Source organism: Atta colombica, unplaced genomic scaffold (genome assembly GCF_001594045.1).
Source record: "Atta colombica isolate Treedump-2 unplaced genomic scaffold, Acol1.0 scaffold105, whole genome shotgun sequence".
Classification (NCBI taxonomy): domain Eukaryota; kingdom Metazoa; phylum Arthropoda; class Insecta; order Hymenoptera; family Formicidae; genus Atta; species Atta colombica.
In genome coordinates this window covers 93,954-111,427 of record NW_017259190.1, presented here as the reverse complement: position 1 = coordinate 111,427, position 17,474 = coordinate 93,954, and the positions used below count along the sequence as shown (strand labels likewise).

Genomic DNA, 17,474 nt, shown 5'->3' with positions numbered 1-17,474 from the left:
ATATATATATATATATATATATATATATATACGGCATGCAACGCGATTTCTTTCTCGCGCTCTTCTCTCCTTCTTCCTCTCACTATATGTGCATGTGTGTGTGCACATAGAAAGAGAGAAGAGATCGCGAAGAAGAAAGAACGTTACATGCTATGTAGGTGCGACGCGGAAAAAGCTCTCGAGCTTTCTCCCCGTCTCTCTCGTGCTTCGTCGACACAAACAGCTCCGCAACTGCAAAAAAACCTTCGGAAAACTCGAACCACGGAACCGTCTATCCGCACGTGATTACGCGCGCAGTAGGTACACACCATCGACATTCGCGCGTGTGTACGTTTATAGATAGGCGCGAAAAAAAAAATTTCGCAAGCATTTTCTCGCGTTTCGCGCGAAGGAAAGAAGAAAGAGAGATTGAAAGAATGAGGGGGTAGATAAAGAGAAAGACGATCGTTATTAGCATCGGGACGCCATTACACGCGAAAAAGAAAAGTACATGACTTATTTCGCGCTTCTCTTCTCTACCCCTTTTCGTTAAAACATATTCGCCTTGATGGAGAAGTATCGGTACGCGCGCGCGCGCGCGCACGAGAGAGAGAGAGAGAGAGAGAGAGAGAGAGAGAGAGAGAGACACGGCCTGTTACTTTTCATCTGTCAAATCCATTGGAACGCGGGCTGTGGAAAGAGCCCCTGGTGTAGAAGATCGAACCAGAGTCGGGAGGGTACGAGAGCGAAACGATAAGGTGGTCGTCGTAGTTGTGGAATGGAGGGTCACAGAGAAAAGAGGAGAGGAGAGTTAGCTCCGGTGGTACGCGGCGCGAAATGCTCTTCGCTGATTTCCTTTTCTAAATATGGCCGCCTTCATGTACCACGTTTTCTCTCACTCTTCCTCTCCCTCTCTTTCTTTACTCGTGTATATACCGACACGACGCCGCGCGCCGTAACCGGCCCTGCTTGCCCGAGGTTCTACTTGATTGCCAAGGCGTCTTAACCTCGGCCTCGTAGCAGCGGCGACGACGACGGCGGCGGCGGCGGCGGCGGCAGCACTAGCAACAGCAGCTAAGCACCAGCAGCAACGAACGGCGGAATCCGCGCGGACCGGCTCGACTTGAAGACTTTGAGAGACGCGCCAAGTGCGCCTATAAGAATCGCGTTCGACGCGACGTGGCCAACCTGCGTGCATAAAAATATACGGCGACGCCCCGTAGTGAATAAAGAGGCGTCATCGAGTGGCGAAAAAGACCAATCCGATCGAAAGAACGACGGCTCGGCGACCAATCGCACACGTTGTCGCAAGTCGCGGCTGACAGCTGGTCGTTGAGTCCGCGCGGATATCGTATACTCTACCTGCCTTTATTATGCCTTTCTACGCGCTCTTCCCCCGCGAGCCTTTCGACCGACGACCGCGCGGTGTGTACGCCCGTGTACGTACGTGTGGACGTGGTATACGCGCGGTACGTGGTGTAAGCGCGGTATACGCGGTCGAGGATATACCCTGGCGGCGAATGACGAGGGGGATAGGAGAGGAGAAGCGGAAGGGAAGCTGTATTCCCGTTGGTCTCTTCTGCTCCAAGCGCGGCAAGGGAGAATCGCCGAGTCGCGACGCGGGAACATCGCCGTCGTCATCGTCTTCGGTCATCTTTCTGTCGTCTCGGAGCGGAAAAAAAAAACGAACCCTCGAAGAAACCGAGGAACGTCGGCCGTGTTCCTCGTCCGCGACCAATTAATACCGACGCCTCTCCTTTCCGGATCGTTTCTCGAAATTGTGGTTCGACAACGGTCGGCCGGGAGTTGGAGGGAACATTTGGAACATTTTTTTTTTGGTCGAGCGTGTATAATGGTCGTCTTTCTCCCCCTCCTTTCCCTTTTTCTCTCCCCGCGGAAGAAGATATTACATGGCGTTACGTTGTAATTCGTAATTCGCGGCAAGATCGAGCTTACGCTCGACGGCCGAGGGAATGGTCTCTGTTGTCGTTGCGAATAAAGTCTCGCTTCGTATCCCTCGCGTATCGCTCGATCGCAATGTAATGTCGTTGATGATTAAAGAACTGCTTTACCTTAACACACGTGCACGGTTGATAGAACCGCTGCGGAATCTGATCTCATCGATCTATATAAGAGTTCTCGAGAGTGACCGCGATAATAAACGCGCAGTTTCTCGCGGAAATTAAATTACATTTGTTTTCATTGCCGTTCTGTAAACACTACGATTATCGATCAGGAATTTTCGTAATCCCGATTTTTCCAGATTGCGCGCGCGCAAATAGGATTATCGCGGAATCGAGTGAAATTTGTCCTCGTTAGTCAGAGATACTCGAAATCGGATTTATGAACAGCCCCGCACTCGAACAGAATTCGAATAATAATGTCGCTCTGAAGTGACGACAATGCTACGGGTTAAAAATTGTTAGCTATCCCTTTTCTAATTCGATACGATTACCATCTCGATAAATGACTTGCCTCTCTCCCTTAGCTCGGGCGATTATGAAAATTTAATCGACAGTATCGGGTTCGCGGAGGTGAACCGAACGTAAAGCGATCCGATTCCTCGGCGGGCGTGATGGTCAGTCATGCGTGTAATAACCGGCGCTCTTATTACAGATGTTACGTGCCACGATGCTATCTAGCAGTAGACGGCGATACCATCTATTTCTTTGTACTTTCTGTAATCGACTTCGATTATTCGATAAATTAATGAGAAATTAGAAAAAAAGATGAGAAATAAATAAAATAGGCGATTAATAAAATGATGTGGCTCGTTAATCTCTAATTTACTTTAGTTCCATAAATATTCTAATATCGTTGTTGTCTAATTATAGTGGACAATTATTTGCCACTTACTTCAAAAGCTGTTTACCTATCAAAAGGATGTTTTGCGTTAATCTCTTGTATTAAGCCGCACTCACCTTTGTCTTGATATTGCCACGAGAATTCTATTCCCAGTGGTGTTATAAATTACTTATCCAAGCGATATTATCCATTGGACATGATCTTATCATTAAAAAGGAGGTACAAATCGATGCGGAAAGACAAAGAAAAAGGGATACACAACTTTATTGGTTTTTTTTTCATTTCTCCATACAACTGGTTATTAGAACGATTAAACATACTTCACATATAGTACGTTATCATACCGCGCATCGTACGTGTCAATTTACCTGTTATTCTCATGATGCGACACGCGCGTAGAGAACATGTCAAAAAGACATCGCTTCGAAAATGTCGAATCTCGCAAGAATTAATTGTCTGCACGAAACACGCGCGCGCGCGATAAAATTTTTCCCGAAACTTACAACGCCACCGTTTACAAAATGTAACACTGTCAAACGTGTGTTGAGCCAAGAAAAAAAGAGGTATAAAATTCGATCTATTTCTTGATCTACGATTGTTTCAAAGTCACAGGCAATGCGGAATTTGAATTAATTAACTTAATAGGGACAGAGCTATGGAAAAAAATCTTTTTACGCAAGCGAAGAAGACAATTCAGACCAACTAGCAGGTGCACGAGTGTAAAAATCATAACTAGATGGGTGCGCAGTTAACAGTTTTTACATTTATGTATACACAGGATATATATTGTGTTTCTTTTAGCGGAAATTAATGATAATTTCTCGTAAAATTAATGTTAATTTTTTATAAAATTGACATCAATTGATTTATCAATTTTCCTTGAAACTGATACTTGATGGAAAATTTGATTTCAGGAAGATTCTAAATATTATTTAATTATGAACTTAATTCGGAGAAGAGTTCTGTCAAAATGTGAATCTATTAATAAAGCGAATATTGATATGAGCATATAGATAACATGTAGATACATCTGCACCGTGTCGATCAGCCAGTTAAAAATACATTTTTTCTCTCTCTCCCTCTTTTCATCAATAGAGAGGAAAAAGAAATAATTTTTTTTTCTTTCTATGTAACTGTCCATGTGAGACCTCCTTCCTTGCGTGTCGATTCTCTCAGGACATCAGCCGACTTTCATTCATCGATACCTAACGTATCACCTTTAAGTTAATAACACAAGTCAGAGTACGATATTATATCTCGCCGCTGATTATTTCGGTGGACGTTCCTGATCCGCGAAATATTTGGTCGCATTCGGGAAGCGCAATGGATCCGGAAAGTCTGGCGTGCCATATCGGCACGGATTTAAGCAGTCCCTGATTGCTTGACCAAACGCGCGACGCACAGCGGGATCCGCTGCGACAGCCACAGCGGCGCCTTCGACTTCCTCGACACCGGCACGACCGACTCCCTCTCTAACTAATCGTTCCATGGATGCTGCTATAGTTGAATGATGATTCGGCGTAGGACTAACTAGTAACCGCGGTTTCTGTTGTTCGATCAACTTGCGACGTTTACTTGGTAGACCGCCTAGATACGCGTCGCTAAACGTCGTCACTCCGCTGTTCGGTGTTACACCCTGCATTTGCAACTGCCTACGTTGTCTCACACCATCACGAGCAATAATTGGGACCCAATCCTAGAAAAAAATATATATCCAAATCCTTATTAAATAAATACATGTTGCCAAACAAATATTATATATTGAAACGTTAAGACTTTTAAACATGTATTAAGAAATTTTTTATGGAAAATTTTTGTTATTAAGAATTTTGATTATTAAGAATCAAATTCAATAAATTCTTTTTTATATTCGTATTGACTTACTGAAGGTAAAGCTTCGTGGCCAGGGAATGTTTCCGGAATTTCTTCTCGTTCCTCGGGTAATGAACTTTCGCGTGGTGACTGTTGCTGTTGCTGCTGCTGTTGTTGCTGTTCTAGAGTCTCGGTTTCCATCGGCTATTTATAAAGAATATTTATTGTATTATCATATTATTACAACGATACATCATAACGGTAAAAAAATGATAGGATAGAGTTGATTACCTCATCTTCCGGTTGCGCTTGTGTGGATTGGCGGGTCGATGTCGAGTATACCGACGACTGGGATGATGCATCTCTGTACACCAAAAGCGGTATGATTTCCGAATCCGGGGGCTGTGGTACGCATAAAAAGTAAGTACGAAGATGGGTGATAAATCCATTCAACACCCATTGAAGAAGAGCAGGATTGCCACCATCCATCAAGTCACGCTACCAAAACAATCAAATCGTGTTAGTAGAAGATATAGGTAAATTCTTTCTTCCCCAGTTTTCACATTTAAAAGAATCAAGATTCACCATAAAACGTGTCGCAATCGCCTCCAATCCAGCTTGGCCGCCGCGTAGCGAGTATCGAAGTACTGTACAGATTTGATTGCACATGTTCATCAAGATATTCAATATATCTTGTCCGAACCTAGTATCATCGATTCCTGTAAATTCAATGTGTGTATTTGGTTTGTTGATTTTAAAATATACACAATACGTAGTATTAAAATACCAACCAGTGTCGAATAAGATTCTAAGTATATCTCTTGCGTGGCGAGCAATCAACGATTCGACGGTCGCGCAAAGATCAACGCGGGATCCAATTCTGCCGCTGGTGTCTTCCTCAGACGCCAGAAGATTCTGAATATGAGGCCGTAGTTGAGAAAGTAAACGCTCAGTTGCTTGTTCTTGCAGAGCGTCTGATGATGAGGCGCTCGAGAATGTATACTGTAGGAACTCTTGCAGTGGTCTTCGAAGACGAGCGATAGGTCCCCACTGACCGAGACGTATTCTGATCAATCCATCCAGAGACGTATTTTGTGCCTGTATGAGATGAATTTCTCTTTAGTATTATGAACAATAAAAACTTTGCATCATGTAATAAGCAACGTTAAAGTTGCAAATGATGAAATTACCAGAACTACGAAGAGATCGACGAGAAAATTCTCCTCTCTGCCAGATTCATGCGACGTGAAAAGATCCATAGATAGACCACCACCCTCGAACAAACTAGCCAATGATGGAGGATTTCCGATTAAGCTGATCATCAAGAGAAAAAAATTGCGCGATTAATGTTATGTATTCATAATGAATAATTCTTTGATCCTTTAATTATTTAACGCACCTATCACTTAAGAATCCTACGTGTATGTTATTATGTACGTTACCATGTACCATTTGCATTATATTCCCAAGATTTTCCATTAAATTTGGAACTGTAACATAATCAACGTCAATCAATTAATATTAAATATCAATTAATATTTAGGTTCGCTGTTACTATAATATTTAAATTACCGTTACTATGTAAAGATTGCGATTGACCGCTTGCTGATTGACTTAATATTTGTTGCAATAAAGTCACAAAAGGATTATTAGTAGTCGTTTCTGCATTCGTCGTTGATGTTACGTTCGCAGAAGTAGAACTGGTGGTCGTAGTCGAAGTTGTTGCTAGAAAAATATTTTTCCAATTGTAGAAATACGTATTTACAAAAAAAAATTATATTTTGATCCTCGCATTATCTACCAGTTTGATTAGTTTGATTCTGAGCATCCGCTGTAGTTGTCGACGTCGTGCGCGTTGTTTGTGAAGAAGTTGCCTCGGTAGTTACAGTAGTACTCGGAGAACGGTATACATGATGTGAGTTGCATGGAAGATAGGGATCGAAATCGAGACCTAGTCCGATACTCATGCCGAGACCCATTGGATGAGCATGATGATGAAACACATGCGGTCGCGATGTACTTCGAGTTTGCGTGGCGGTGGTAGGGTGAGTACCCGAATTGCTTCTGTATATTTCACAAATATTTAATATTAGATGTCAATATTTTAGAGAGTAAGGGCCATTCCATACAAATTTGCATAGCCACATTATCATATGCATAAAGAAAATTATCCAATCACATTTCTGTCATAAAGAACATAAAATACGATTGGATAATTTTCTTTATGACTCTAAGGGCTGTAGCACAGACTTTTGCATAACGCATAGTGCATAAGCGAATCAATCAATTAGAAATCTTCTTTTCCTCCTATTTCATAGAAAAGAAAAATTTTGATTAGCTGATTCTTATATATTGTGCATTATGCGCTATCTATGCTGCGGCCATAACTCGAAACAAGGAAAAATGTCATATAAATCATAAGATTTCATAATGTTACAAAAATATTGTCAATATTTCCAATATTATACCGTGCTTGAGTGCTTTGACCAGCATTGGTGCTTCCACTGTCCATTGATGAAGAGATACCTTGTTGCGTTCCTGCAGTAGTAACAGGCTGATTTCTCGTGCTTATAGTTGTGGTAGTAATACCGCCGTGCACCATGTGTCCAGCAACAGCTTGCATAAAATTTCGCATGAAATACGGCGGAGGTGGCGTGCCGAACGGAAACACATTTGTTCTACCTACAAAAATGTCGAATAGGTAAGCGTTGTTTCTTTAATAGTAAGCCAAATATGTCATGTAATACACGACTTACGAGCATTGTTGTTGTTTTCATTGCCTGACGTGTTCTGTTCATTGCTTGATCCAGCATCTATATTGCTCTCGGAACTAACTTCCATCAGCACCTCAACATTATTCGGTAAATTGAATACTGTATCTAGAAAGGTAAAATACATACATATATATTTTGATATACCGTCTAGCATTTTGTAGAATTGCATCGTAATATAACGAAACGAACCGAAAGGCGATTGGCTCTGATCTTGTTGTGATCGTTCTGCATGCGACTGCGCCGCATTGTCGGATTCTCGCTCCTGATTACCCTCCTCGGTATTAACGCGCGACGAAGTTGTCGATCCCACGTTATCCGATTGCGCCTGATTACCAGATTCTGTTGTCTCATCATTACTGTTATTATTATTAGCACTGCGACCATTCAAACTAATATGTGCCTGTGTAAAATAAAAAAAAAAGGAAATGTTGAAATAATATCAATTATATGGATAAATAGGAGCGGAATCAGTTATTTATTATTTTATTTCTTGTGTATTTTTTTTATTAATCGATATGCTCACCTCCACCTGGATCGGAATACCAGGCTGTAAAATAGCCGAGTGCTGTACTATTATCGGTCGGCATCGCAAGTTTCTAGGCGGTGATTGACTCATATCAATGATAATGTCACTCAGCGCGTGACAGCAATGCGACATAAAATGCAGAATTTCACTGACTCCGTCCACTATTCTCTGATTCTCCTCTACGTTTTGCGATCCGGGCTAAACATAACGATTAGTCAGTTTTCAGTAAAAAATTTTTGTCTTAACGTGTTTAATGATTAATCGAAATCCTTGACTTACCCCCGGTGGTAACGAAGGATCGAGAAGTGTAAGCATGCAATAACGTTCCAAATATGGCCTCAATCGTTCTTGAGTGTTGCACAGTCTTTGCAATAATATTGCCATTTGTGGAGGTCGCGGGAGACTAAAAGACAAATAATTAACAATCATATGTACATCTACATCTGCTAATTAATTCGACAAATATCTGAATTGATACATACTCCTGCTGAGTACGTCTATTTTGGTTAGGAATGCTCGATGTAGCCTCCGCGTATGTAGTCGTGTGTTGTTGCTGTTGTGGTTGAGATTGCGACTGCGATTGAGATTGCGACTGCGAATGCGATTGTGATTGTGACTGCGACTGAGAGTGTGACTGCGACTGAGACTGTGACTGCGATTGAGATTGTGACTGTGACTGTGATGATTGTGCATCATTTTGCTCATTTGCGTCGCTTGAAGCTCTCGTATTTTCACCATTAAAATTGCTGTCTACAAATCGTCGAGTAGTCACATCTTAAAAGAAGAGACACCACAATATGTAAAGTTATGCTAAAGTATTTAAAAAGTAATCGGAATCAGATCTGCAAATATACAAACCTCTGGCCAGTGCAACTGCGCGTGCCCCGGCAGCTGACAACGCGGCTGTGATGACGACAGCGGCTGCCTCAGCAAGTCTAGCACCGTCATCTCTAGAAACGTCGTTGTTCCTGAAGAATTACATAAGCATTGGCTGCGTTCAACAGACAAAATTAATCAATGAGCACTTAAGATTTTTTAACACGATTGGATTTTGTCTTGAATTCTTTGCAAATCTAAATAGAAAACCAATCATATTAAAGAATCACTGAGCAATTCAATGATCAATTTTCTTTGCTGAACACAGTCATTGTTGTTGCGAGAAAACAACTTACAATCTAAATACTCATTCAACTCACTCGTTTTGTTCGAGCTCTGAATCTTGTGGTTGCTGCTGTTGCTGCTGCTGCTGCTGCTGCGTCGTCGTCAATGGATAAAGCTGTGGGGGCGGATGTAGAGGTGGGGCACTAGGATCGTCCAGCCGGTCGAGCAGCTCATTCACATGATCGAGCATTCGACCAGCATGATTGAGTCTACTACCAGACAAACTATTGCTCAACTGCGGTATACCTGAGGGAGCCACCAAAATGTCACATATTAAGCAAAAGAGAACACATGTAGGAAAGAATAAAAAAAATCAGCATTACCATGGCCTTCAACGATTTCGGCCGGCACAGACATAGCTCCCAGATACATCGCATTTCCATGCATCTGAGTGCGTGTAACTCGATAATGTGGCCTCTGTGAACTCTGCCAGCCCTGTCTGCCCTGCCCCTGTGTCTGTCCACCATCGTTTCCATGTTGACCAGGCTGAGGCGGCGCACGTTGCACCAGATGTATGACTTTTCCATTGACATCTAAAGATAACATTATGTCAATGCATGCCTGTCATACTACATATAACTTGCGGCAAGTTATTTATATAAGTAGGTGTGTGCAATATATATATATATATATATACCATAATCATTTAATTTCTTTTCATCTTGAAGCACTCGTCCACAATAAATCAATCTCTGCGAATCGGCTGGTACTGCGACGGACTCTGCTATGTACTCTTTAAAGCCGCGTACTGTGATTTGCTTTAAGGGAGAGAGAATATGCAGAGATACATTATATAATTAAGCAAATAAGAGATCCACTTGGGTGATGGAGTATTCAAGTGTACGGAACAAGCCGTGTATATTTCTTTCAGTTGTCTCCAGATGTTTCTAACATCTATAGATGCGTGTCGATCGCAGCGAACCGCGGCGATCGACACGTGATCACGGAATCAGGAAAAGAGGGGGCGACTTACGTCGTCTTCCAGGGAGAAGACGTGATTCTGCGAGTCCAAGGTCTTGACTGTTAGGTCGATCATCCTCGTAGGGCGCGTAGCACGCGGATTCAGTTCCGATGAAAAGCTTGGAGGTGTCGTCGGATGGATGGCGACGACAAAACGTACAATGGTATCAGGATATCCGGGATACTCACAGATTCGGGCTACGGTGCCTTGGCACGATGTCTTTTCGGGTCGCGACTTCTCGTACGTTCGGCACGTTCGACTAACGAGGCGAGGAAAGAAGTGGAATCGGAAGTGAACGAATGATCGTAGGATAATGTTCGTTGATCCTCGACTCCGCTCACTGCGCGTTCGCTCGTTTCGCTCGTTTGCCCGTCACCACGTTCTCGCGCTCGGCCCTTGTCGCGAGTTTCATTACGTCGCACAATGTCTTGGGTTGAACGAAGGTGGCGCAAAGGGGGACGCGACGTTACCCAGAATGCCGTTTTCGACAATTTCGACAGTGGCGATGCGGTCAATGCTGGCAACACGTGGCGACGATAGTCACTAAAAATTTATCGCGCTAAACGGAAGCTACTAGAAGTCGAATGAACGTTTACCATATGTTGTGCACGACGATGGTTACGTCGAAGATTGTCAAATGTATCAATGGATGGCACGACGATGCGCATTGTAGAGTTGGTTCAAGTTGGTTTTTTTTTTGTATATCTGTTGTTTCTACTAATTTGAAACGCGGATTCTTAACTTTAAATCAAATGAAGATTGCCATTTATGGATTTTTGAGAAATTATTGAAAGTGAACGCGTCGAGCTACTCAAAATTTGATTATTTCTTTTAATTATTATTTCGTATTATTGTTGAAGGAAATAGATACATAGGACATGCATGCATCAGACATCCGAAGTCTAATTGGTTTCGATATTTTAAGTTATTAAATGATAAAAATATGGCTGCGATCGATTTGGACGCTTTCAGTACTTTTCAATATTTCTATTCTTATTTTACGTCTAACGAATAATAAAAACAGAATGATGATTACAATTGTCATTTTGGTGCTGGTTATAGAAAACGAATGGAGATATAAAGAAAAAGAATATAATATATTTTTATTTCTCTAAAATCAATTAATACTCCAAAGTTGTATTTTAAAATTAACTATAAAATTTTAATGATTCAAAACATTCAGATTTATTTTTTGGAAACTTTGTTTTTTTTTTTACTTGTGCAAATACAATAATTCTAGCAAATGAGCGATATTAGCGGCCCATTTCTATTAATATAAATTATTTTAACATCGATTTAACTTACTTTTATTTTTCTCTAGAAAAAAAAAAGTTCTGATAATTAGAAAAAGATAAAATATAAATTAAAGATTTATAAAGAGATTTATAAAGTTAATCTGTATTGATAGAAATGATTATATAATATTAATTTCTCCCAATATAGATTAACTTTAATTTCAATTTAATTTACTGATTGTTATTTTTTTCTAATTCTTATGTTTTACCAATTGATTAACTTAATTTAATTTTGGTTAGTTCAGTTTTTATTTTCTCTAGTTCTAAAAATTAAAAAAAGATAAAAAGTAAGTTGAACCGAGGTTAAAGTTAATCTACAATCTAATTGGTAGAATCGGTATAAAAATGACCTGAATGATAAAAGAACAATATTCATTTTTCAAAAGTTCAACTTTATTTTTTTAGAACAAAGAAACGTTTTACAATAGGTTCTACGAACGCAGTAATTTAATTATTGCATTTCAAAGTTGATGTATAAATAGGATGATACGCTTTAGTGAAGAAAACGGTCTCAACATAAGAATATGATATAATAACATAATAATTAATATATAGTGATGTAATATGTAATTTTATAGTCATTGGACATCTCAGCTACCAAATCTTATTAGCAAAAATATAGCAGATAAATCTTATCAGCACAAGTATACTAAAATTTATTAATTGATAAAATACAAAATAACATAATAGTAAATTTAATATAGAAACTGATCAAAATCATTTCGTATTTAAATATGAGATATTCCATTCAAGTGTTTACAGATTTTTGCTCTGCTGCAATTGCTGTTAGATTATGGTCCGGTTCCATCAGTATAAGATTAACTTTAATTTTGATTCTATTTTCTCTTTATATTTTTCTAAGAATTAGAAAAAAATAAAAGTCAGTACTCACAGTCTATCTTCTTATTTAATTTACAAGCTTAAGTAATTAACATCTTAAATTTCAAGTTGATCGTTTTCAAGTATTTTAAGCAGTGTTTAAGATGCTAATATAGCTCCGTAATTGGTTTACATCTTAAGAACTTATATATAAGAACCGACTATGAATACTGGTCAAACGCAGTAAGTATTAAACCCGAAAGTTAATCTTACATTGGCGAAACATGGCTTATGTCGGCGGACCGCCAGAACCGAGATTAATGCGGATGTAGTCTGTCAATCTACGGTAATATCTCCATTCGGATCCGCCGATCGACAAACTGCTAGCGTTTTACTCACTGGGATATTCGGAAAAATGTTAATGACGATTTGATATCACGAACGGATCCCGCGATATGGAGGTCTTCCTGGACTGTCCAACAATGGGCGCCCATTTTTCTCCGATCTCTCTCTACTATGCTGCGCCGAGAAACGACCCCGAAGGGTCCCGTATCCATACAGAAAACAAGATCCAGTAAGAGCGATGGAAGTGAAAAATTCGGTCGGAATTTTCGACCGTGGCCGCGGCGGAATGGCACCGGTTTTAAATCCCCGTAAACACACGCGTCAGAGGCTCTCAATGTCGCCTGGAAATACCACGACAAGAAATGCGGGGAACATTTCTAAGTGATAATCCTTTAATTATGTTTACGATCGGCATGAGATTAAGAACTTCAATTAAGATTATTAAATCAAAACAAATTTGATTTGTTTATTATATGAAGTTGTTTCTTCGATTAATTTGATAAAAATATATTTCAAAAGAAAATAAGTTCTTATGAGTATACTAATGAGGTTTTTTTAATTTGTAACAAGTAAGATTATTATCAAGAAAAATTTTAAGATTATTATTAAGAAAATATTCTCTCTTTGTTAAATGTATAATCTTTATTTAAAAGAATGAAAGTAAATTGAGTATAATCTCTTTTCTTAGCAATAGAATGATATTTTTCTGTATACTCAAGTAAAACACAGAAGTTAATTAAAATAAAAATCAAAATAGAAATCAAGCTCAAAATTACAATGCAAATAACAGTAACAGAAAGGTCAATTTATAGCAAAAAATTAGATCAAAAATGTAAAATGGTTTATTAAAGTGTTACTCAATTAGTTAAAATATAATATATAGGAAACATTTCGATTTTATTTATTGTATTTAGTTTTAAAACAGAAGTTATATAATAACATCATAAGGATATTATCATGTTTGACATTACCTTATTTGTTATTTATAAATTTATTTTTAAATAGTAAATGATATGACATCCTATGATATTAGGTGTAGTAAAAAGAAATCCATTATTTTTGTATGAAATTGAATGGAAAAATAATGGATTTCTTTTTACTACCTAATATCATAACTAAATTATAACTTAATTATGATTCTATCTGGAATAGACGTGAATACAGAAAATGGAAAGTAATGCAAATCAGCGAAAAACTAAAAAGTTTAAACGAAACGCTTCTCTACCATTTTTCTCGTTTATCATTTTTTGCGATTGATATTTATCAAGCAGAATTGCAATTGTTACGAGAGTAACGAATGTCAATGTAAACCTCTAGAGAATGAGAGTTTGAATAAAATAAATGTTTTCATTGTGATCCGATTTAGAAGCGAAGAAAAGCCAAACTCGCAACTTTACGACGTCTAGATTTAGATCGTCAGTACGTGTTTAACTTAATCTTCTCTCGTATATCTTCTCTTTTACCCCTTTCGCGGTCAACCACGCGGCACGGCGCCGCGTAAACTGAACGAATGAAAAAGAGAGAACAAAAAAAAAGAGAAAAAAAGATCAGATGCCAGAAGCATGAAAAAGCGAAGACAAACATTTCTTATAATTCGGACTTGACCGCAACTTCCAAGAAATTGATAATACAACTCTCTCTTTGGTAAAAGAGAAAAGCAAAATTGGTATAATACTTTGCAATCATACTTTGCAGTTTTTCTGTCAAAAATCTGCATTTATTTATTGCACAGTACAAGAAAAAAGTCTTGCTTGAGAATGTGTGTGTTGCGAGGATTGCGCAAGAATATGATAGAAAGTACAAGAATGTGAAGGATTACGTTTGCATGTAAAATTAAATAGACACTGTATTTTTTTTTCAGAAAAGAAAGAAAGAAGGTTTGAAAAAAGTATAGAAAGAAAATGCAGCTAAAAAGGACGAATCGATTTATTGTCAAAAAACGATAATCTATTGATCGCGCGATGCACCATTAGAATCCAGTCGCTTCCAAATCGCGGATCAAGCTGATTTTCCTGATTGTCCTCGTCGCCCACGTCAAGCAATTATTTCCTAATATTTCAATGCAGCATGTAAAATGCCTATCGTGTACTCTCGATGTCCGCACCGCTACCTTCCTCGCTCTGCTTCCACTCTCGGCTCTCCTCCAGCTTCTTTCCTCCACCGTTTCTTTTTCTCGATAAGAAAAGGAGGAGTTTGCCTGCATACCTCGAAGCTATGCTACACAGATGCAGGCAGAGCGTCAGAGAGAAACGATGTACTTATACGGACGCTGAGAAAAAAAGGAGAGAGGGTAATGTATATTAAGATTTATTCTATTTTGCGGTAATAACTCTTTAAGTAACTTTACGTGAGAGATCGCTTACAAGCCATTTAAAAACATGTACTATTAAAATTGAGTAGTCTACTTAAACCGAGTAAATAGCTTATAAGAGTTTGCACGCGTTTATATTACATTACATATCATTAAGCTTTTGTTGTAATACCGAGACACATAGAATATTCCAGAGAATAATATCGAGATATGTTTTAAGAGAAACACCACAGAAAAATATCTAATAAAATCATTACAAGATACGGAACGAGTTAACTCTTATTTATTAGGAAGTAATCTTGATATATATTTTAAATATGATCATTATTCCAAACATGAGGCAGACACGTTGAAAGATCGGTTATAATTTAATATTTTGAACTCCGGTAAGATCATTACACACACAGAGAGAGAGAGAGAGAGAAGGGGAAGGGAGGAGAAAAAGAGAGCTGGCGAAAGAGGCGAGAGTGCGTGATGCGGCGGCTGCGGCGGCGGCGGTCGTGTGTGCGTTGGCGCCAGGCCGCATTCTCGCATTCGTTAAACCGAGGCACGGAGTTAGGTTCCTCCGCTTCATACCTCGTACCTTATGCCTCGTGCCCTGCCTTGTCTTGCCTTGCCTCGCATTGCCACGTCTTGCTTTGTTTTTCTTTTGCCTGCTGGCATCTCCCGTATGTTGTGACTTCCTTCCTCGCTCCCGTATTACTCCGTGCCCGCAGCGAATAATAGCGACAGCAACGGGATAAAAGAGAAAAGTCTCTCTCTCTCTCTCTCTCTCTCTCTCTCTCTCTCTGTCTCTCTCTTTCTCACTTCCTCGTACCTCTGCCTATCTTGAACGGGGGAAATAAATAAAATCACGTTTCTTGGGATGAAAATTGTTGGAATTTCTTTTCCCTTGACTCTTGAAGAATGTACATGGAAAATTAAAGCTATATGTTTTTCGTCGCATTGTTTTGTTCACAGTTTGATGACCTTTATGCGCCGGGAGAGATTAGGTGAATTGTAGGCGCGCCAGTACAGATAGACCATGGGGGATCAGCCAATGTGGAATAGCTTAAAGAAGATATAAGGCGAGTCGCGGTGGCGCCGTGCTCGAGAATTTACACGACATACCTCTGGCGAGTTACAGCACATAAATGGGTACGTAAATCATGCGCGTAAACAGCCACGTTATATGTATAGATAGAGGCGTTTACTCGGATGACAAGCGACCCGTGAAGCGCCGCCGCATCGCCGAGCTCATTAAGTAATCGATATTATTTTACGATGAACAGAGAAACCCTTGATAGAACACTTACGATCTCGACACGGACACGCGTACTCCCGGGAGTACGCTCTCCTTATGATGATTAACTGAAGTTGGGATTTATCTCTTCAATTTGTAACCGGCGAAAGAGAGAGAGAGGGAGAGAGTAAGAGAGAGAGGGGAGGGGAAAGCACCATGTTTCTTGCGACCGTTTACATTCTGATAAAAAGCCCCGTTATAATTTCGGCCACTCCGAATTTCGATGCCACGTTTCAAAATAATTTTTCATCGAATAATATCGATATTTGTGTCAATTAAAACGAAGTATATATCTAAGATACTGAGATTATATATCTATTTCAGACATAGGGTAAACGAAAAAGGAACAAAAAGAGAAAGTCGCGACGAAAGCTATTGGACTACCTGAGACATCCGATCATAAATCACTTGTCAAAATACACTTGAATGTAAGAAACAGGACATTCGGTCGACTCCACTTTTAATAATTGCCGATGATGAATGAATGACTGAGCCTAAGGCTCTAACGAGCCTGACAATGACAACGACAACAGCTGTTTCTCGGCCGATTCCATTGAAATGACATTTCAAAAAAATTTTGTATTTCTTTTACGAATTTAGAATCTCGCTTTCACTAAACATAAATATGATTAGAGAATAAAAATAATTCAATTTATTTTTCAGAATTTGTACAACTTTCTAACATGTAAGTTAATCACATCTGCCGTAGTCGACAATTATTTATAATGTTATATTATAATGGATTTTTTTATAATATTTATAATGTTATATATAATCGATTTTTAGATTCAGAGTTTATGACTAAAAGAATGCGCAAAAAGACGAAGAATAGAAAGAACGTTATGAACGGTTTGTAACAAAAAAAAAGGAAGAAAGCACAATGAAGGATGACTGGAAAAGAGAACGCAAAAGAATTATCTGTATACTTTTTTCATGTCGCGCACCGTGCAAAGCAGTTAAGCAAAGGTCACAAGTTGAGCAATCTATCCATTTATCGGTGCAAACAACGCTTGCAGCATGTATACGATACAGACAACGGAGGAGAGGTTGATGAATCTTTCGTCGGAACGCGGCTGTCCTGGCCAAACTCCTTCGTCTTTCCTCAGTTAGGATCCACAAATGGAGACGAGAGATATTTTTCCTTTCGAGCAATCGAAACTTCCGGGAATAATTGGATAAACGTAAAAAGAGAAGATAAAAGCGTCGGCCCCTACCGGGGACCGGATTTGAGTAAGCACGGTAGCTACGGCGAGGGAGTAAAGAACATGCTGTGGAGCACGGCAGGAAAATGGAGAAGGAGTATACGAGGTGAACAACGAGGCGAGGAAGGAGAGGAATGAGAATATGCATAGTATTGGGGGCGTGTGGTGGTAAGGCGCAGGGGGAGAGAATGAGAGAGAAAGA

At 39.5% G+C, this 17,474-nt stretch overlaps 1 protein-coding gene and 1 long non-coding RNA gene across 3 annotated transcripts; one reads left to right on the top strand and one right to left on the bottom strand.

Moving 5' to 3' along the window:
* Positions 1-3,040: 3,040 nt before the first annotated feature.
* LOC108691065 (large proline-rich protein BAG6) lies at positions 3,041-10,478 on the bottom strand. 2 transcript variants are annotated; one of them, XM_018198712.1, is made up of 20 exons: positions 10,031-10,478; positions 9,695-9,815; positions 9,381-9,590; positions 9,093-9,303; positions 8,755-8,846; positions 8,379-8,670; positions 8,176-8,299; positions 7,894-8,094; positions 7,560-7,770; positions 7,353-7,475; positions 7,065-7,278; positions 6,398-6,660; positions 6,169-6,321; positions 5,996-6,086; positions 5,787-5,910; positions 5,388-5,694; positions 5,182-5,315; positions 4,888-5,094; positions 4,669-4,800; positions 3,041-4,480 (listed from the first exon to the last, which is right to left on the bottom strand). In XM_018198712.1, exons 1-20 carry the CDS (start codon positions 10,091-10,093, stop codon positions 4,052-4,054), a joined length of 3,702 nt encoding a protein of 1,233 aa, XP_018054201.1. In that variant the 5' UTR covers positions 10,094-10,478; the 3' UTR covers positions 3,041-4,051. The 2 variants fall into 2 exon arrangements, with proteins under 2 accessions (XP_018054201.1, XP_018054192.1); XM_018198703.1 differs by having other exon boundaries at positions 8,755-8,864; positions 10,031-10,093.
* Positions 10,479-14,424: 3,946 nt separating this feature from the next.
* Positions 14,425-16,592, top strand: LOC108689868. Its single transcript, XR_001931852.1, has 3 exons — positions 14,425-14,767; positions 15,749-15,925; positions 16,395-16,592. It is a non-coding gene; the product is annotated as an uncharacterized LOC108689868 (long non-coding RNA).
* Positions 16,593-17,474: the final 882 nt, after the last annotated feature.